This window comes from Olea europaea, chromosome 21 (assembly GCF_002742605.1).
Source record: "Olea europaea var. sylvestris chromosome 21, O_europaea_v1, whole genome shotgun sequence".
NCBI lineage: Eukaryota > Viridiplantae > Streptophyta > Magnoliopsida > Lamiales > Oleaceae > Olea > Olea europaea.
In genome coordinates, this window is record NC_036257.1 from 17,426,839 (window position 1) to 17,431,437 (window position 4,599).

Sequence of the window (4,599 nt, forward strand, 5' to 3'; positions counted from 1 at the left end):
TATCAAGCCAGAATTCACATTTACTGAATTTAGTATACAACTGCTCATCACGTAGAGTCTGCAAGATGATTTTGAGATACTCTGTGTGCTCATCATGATCTCGAGAGTATACTAAAATATCATCAATGAATACAATCACAAATCTGTCTAAATATAGGTGAAATACTCTATTCATCATATCCATAAATGTTGTTGGTGCGTTGGTCAACCCAAATGGCATCACAAGAAATTCAAAATGACCATATATTGTCCTGAAAGCAGTTTTTGGCACATCATTGTCCCTGATTTTAAGTTGATAATATCCAAAATACAAATCAATCTTTGAAAATACTGCAGCACCGCGAAGCTGATCAAACAGATCATCAATACGTGGCAAAGGATATTTATTGTGAATCTTCACTTTGTTCAATTGTCTGTAATCTATGCACAGTCGCATGGTGCCATCTTTCTTTTTCACAAACAAAACTGGTGCTCCCTACGAAAATACACTAGGTCTGATGAAACCCTTGTCTACCAACTCTTGCAACTGAACCTTTAGCTCTTTCAATTCTGCTGATGCCATTATATAGGGTGCCCGTGAAATAGGTGCAGTTCCTGAAATTAGATCTATAGTGAACTCTATATCTTTGTCTGATGGTAAGCCTGGTAATTCTTCTGGAAATACATCAGAAAAGTCCTTGACCACTGGGATATCTTCAAGTTTTAGTTTGCTTACATTTGTATCAATTATATGAGCCAAATATGAATGACGGCCCTTGTTGAGTAACATTCTAGCGTCAATAGCAGATATCACACAAGAATCACAAGATGGTAAAATTCTGCGCTGTCCATTGAATATAATTTCAGGCTGTCCTGGCTGTCTAAACACAACCTCCTTTCGTAAATAATCAACTGAAGCTTAATTTGTTGTTAAAAAGTCCATACCCAAGATAACATTGATATCATGTATGTCAAGAGGTATTAAATTCGCCTTGAGCTCATTCTCCATTACCTTAATTCCACAATCTCAATATTTATTTTTCCTAATAGTGATTCTCCTCCTGGTGTATTCACTACCAAACAACTGCCTAGAGGTTCTAACTTTTGATTCGCATATAAAATAAATGCAAATGACATAAAGGAATATGTAGATCCAGGATCAATCAAAATACGAGCAATTCTATAAAAAATAGACAACATACCCATGATAACATCTGGTGACTCCTCTGTCGCCTGCTGAGTAATAGCAAAAACTTTGCATTGGGTCTTCGATCTCCTGCCTGTCATTTTGATTTTGTACCACTATGGCTCACAATATTAGACTGGGCCACACTATTTGCACCTACTCTGTTAGCTGAATCATCTCTCTGTCTTGTACTGCCAGCACTTTGCTAAGAAAACATCCTCTGTGCCATGCCACCCTCCTGGAATACAACTGGGTAATTTCTTTTCAGATGCCCTTCTTGGCCACAGCGATAGCAAACACCAACTCCCTTGAACTTTAAACAGTCTCCAGGATGAGATCTTCCACATAATTGGCAAAAAGAAAATCTGGCACTAGTAGAAATCTCTCCCCATTTCAGAGTAAATGATCTCTAAGAAGAACCTTGAGTACAATTACGATTGGCTAATGACTGCTGTATAATACTGGGACTGAATCTAGGACCTTGACTTCCTCGAAACCGAGATTTGAATTAACCTAAACTAGACACATCAGGTCGAAATCCGCTACTGTCCCTCTGTGGTGGTCTATAGCTAGAAGCACTTGCCATTGTCTAACCACTGCTTGCTCTGAACATTGCTTGTTCTCTACCACTTGGCCTATCAGAAATGCTCTTTTCTACTCTTAAAGCTGATTCCACCAATTTGCCAAATACATTCCAGCCTGCAGCTGTTACTACTGATCGGATATCTTTCCTTAACCCATTTTCAAATCGTCTATATTTATCAATTTCGTTGCTTACCAAAACTTAGGCATACTTTGAAAGTTCAATAAATTTCACCTGATATTTTGCAACTGTCATCTGCCCTTGTACTAGTTTCAAAAATTCCTCCTGCCTTGCATCTTTATAGGACCGAGTATAATAGGCATCGTAGAAGATACGATGAAAATCTGTCCAAGTAATGATGGAAGGGTCTAGATATGTGCTCCATACTGACTGCCACCAATCATACGCACCCTCCTCTAATAAGAAGGTGGCAAGACACAACTTCCGAGCGTCTAAGCAACCTATAACGTTAAATACCCTCTCTATATTGATCATCCATGCCTGTGCAACTGCAGGATCGACTGTGCCAGTGAACACTTTAACCCCTAACTTTGTACCCCTTTCAATACTAAAATCTCTGTCAGTATTACGCATAGTAGATGTAACAGCAATAGCAATTCTTTCAACAGTAATAGGATTAGTTCCAATCACATTTTCCTGTCCCTGTTGTTCAGGAGGCTAATGAACTGATTCATCTACTCTCTCGGGCTCTCTCAGTTCATCTCTATCAGAAGCAATGTGAGACTGGTCAACATATCTTGGAGCCTTCGAGTTTTTCCACCATGAGACATGACTCACCTGCAGTCATGTATGATATGCTAAACATTAGAATGTATGCATGTACAATGCAAACCCATGAACTCTAATGCATGCTTTGATACCAAACTGACACACCCCGCCCCGTGTAACACCACTAGATTCGGACGTGGCATGCGCCGATGATAGATACCAACTAAAAGTTGAACCCACCATCAAGGCTACTACAAATGCAATATATCACTTTTTCTACATCATTTTTTTTAATAGAATTTCGGCATTATCTCCTCTATAAACAAGACTAACCAACCTGTGATCAATTTCACACAAATCTCAAATTATAACACAGCACAATAAAGATAAGCCGAAATCTCAACCTTTACCAAGAAATAAAATGAAATATACATATGGATACAAAATACATAGTGAGCCTCATAACTATCTACAAGTGATGCAAAATCACATCTAGACATGAACATGCGTCCCAAAACACTGACTATATATTCTATAAAGTGAGTCATACTAACAAACTCTATCGTATGGATCTGACTCCAAAATCAAGGTTCAACCCCAAAAGATACCCAGATTCTCAACTACTACCTGATAAGGAAAAACGTGAAAAAATATATGAGTTGATAGCTCAGTGAGTGGAGAAGTTCAAAATAAATATACTTTTTTTATTTATACATTTTTATTAAAAATCAAATTCATATCATTTGATAATTTACAAGGTACCATCATGTAATTATAGCCAAAAGTGAAATATTCACATAAGGTCATAAAATATCATCTTAAAATCATGATATAACATCAGCTGATAACCATATTATAATCTCATCACATCAAACGTGTTGAAAAATCCACCAAAAATATACCCTCTGACTGAAATATATAATCCGCCTCTCGGGCTAAGAACTTTCACCACGGCCCTTTGGCTCCCTTCGCGAACAAAAGTGGGTCTCAAAGATCTCTCATAATCAATTCTAGAACACGGCCAATGCCCCTCTGTAAACTATATGTACACGATCAAGACCAATGTCAAGTCAAAACCTTCCATGTAGGATAGAATACGGCCAATGACCCTTTGTGAACTAGAAGAAGTATATAATCATGGATGCCTTTCTGGCCGATCTCAATATTGCATGTCTCACATTCCAAACAAATCTCAATATCACATGTCTTACATACCAAGTCACAAATATGCCATAAATAATTTTTAATATTCCACATGTATTATAATAAAAGAGATTTTCATAATAACCATGTATTTCAAACACATAATTACATATAATTGCACATACTTTAACAATATACTTAATTTATAAATACTTTAAAAATATTTATATTTTTCCACTCAGAGAACTATGTACTCCAAAATCAACTCGATTGGTACGCTGTCCCGATATCTGTATCGTCGCCTGAAATATGATATCATTTTTAAATCAATACTTAACTATTTTAAGAAATTTCATAATTAAATAGGAGATATCCAAACTTAATTATTTCACGTTTAGGCGATTTCTAAAGTCTCTTTGATTACAAAAACTAATTTTTCTTTTATTTTACTCAATTTCATAGTTTATTATACTTAATCCCTTCAATAAAATTTAATTTAATTTAATTTAACAATCTAACAATTATAAAATCAAACATAACCTTTCAGTAAGTAACTTTTTACTTACCTTTCAAAATTGAGAAATTCAAGCCTAATAGGATAGAGCACTTAATTCCAAAAACATTGGCAAATTTTCCCCCTTTTTTTCTTTTTTCTTCCTCTTTTCCCTTTTTTTCCCTCTTTTTCCTTTCTCTTTTTCTCTCTTCTTCTTCTCTGCACCGTTTTTGTGTGTGTGTGTGTGTAGTATGTTGTGTGTTATTTATAATGGATTTGGATAATTCATAATGGATTTGTTTGAGTTCCAACGCCTGCCCCCCCCCCCCTTTTTTTTTTAACTTAATGTATTACACATCTCGACGTCTTTGTTTCATGTATTGACGATCCTGTTCATGGTCATCCTCAGTCATCAAGCTCAGACTTGGTTGGCGCAGATTATTGGCAGCATCAAAGATTCAAAGGGCATTGTACGCAGTTTTTTAA

General features: G+C 36.1%; 1 protein-coding gene across 1 annotated transcript; it reads right to left on the reverse strand.

Moving 5' to 3' along the window:
* Nucleotides 1–1,754: 1,754 nt before the first annotated feature.
* Nucleotides 1,755–2,342, reverse strand: LOC111370226. Its single transcript, XM_022991911.1, has 2 exons — nt 1,960–2,342; nt 1,755–1,917 (listed from the first exon to the last, which is right to left on the reverse strand). Exons 1-2 carry the CDS (start codon nt 2,340–2,342, stop codon nt 1,755–1,757), a joined length of 546 nt encoding a protein of 181 aa, XP_022847679.1.
* Between the last annotated feature and the right edge of the window lie 2,257 nt (nt 2,343–4,599).

Coding starts and splice junctions, on each gene's coding strand:
- LOC111370226 (XM_022991911.1), bottom strand. CDS start 2,342: ATGCGTAATACTGACAGAGATTTTAGTATTGAAAGGGGTACAAAGTTA. Junction 1,918..1,959: donor AAATTTATTGAACTTTCAAA/GTATGCCTAAGT, acceptor TGATAAATATAG/ACGATTTGAAAATGGGTTAA.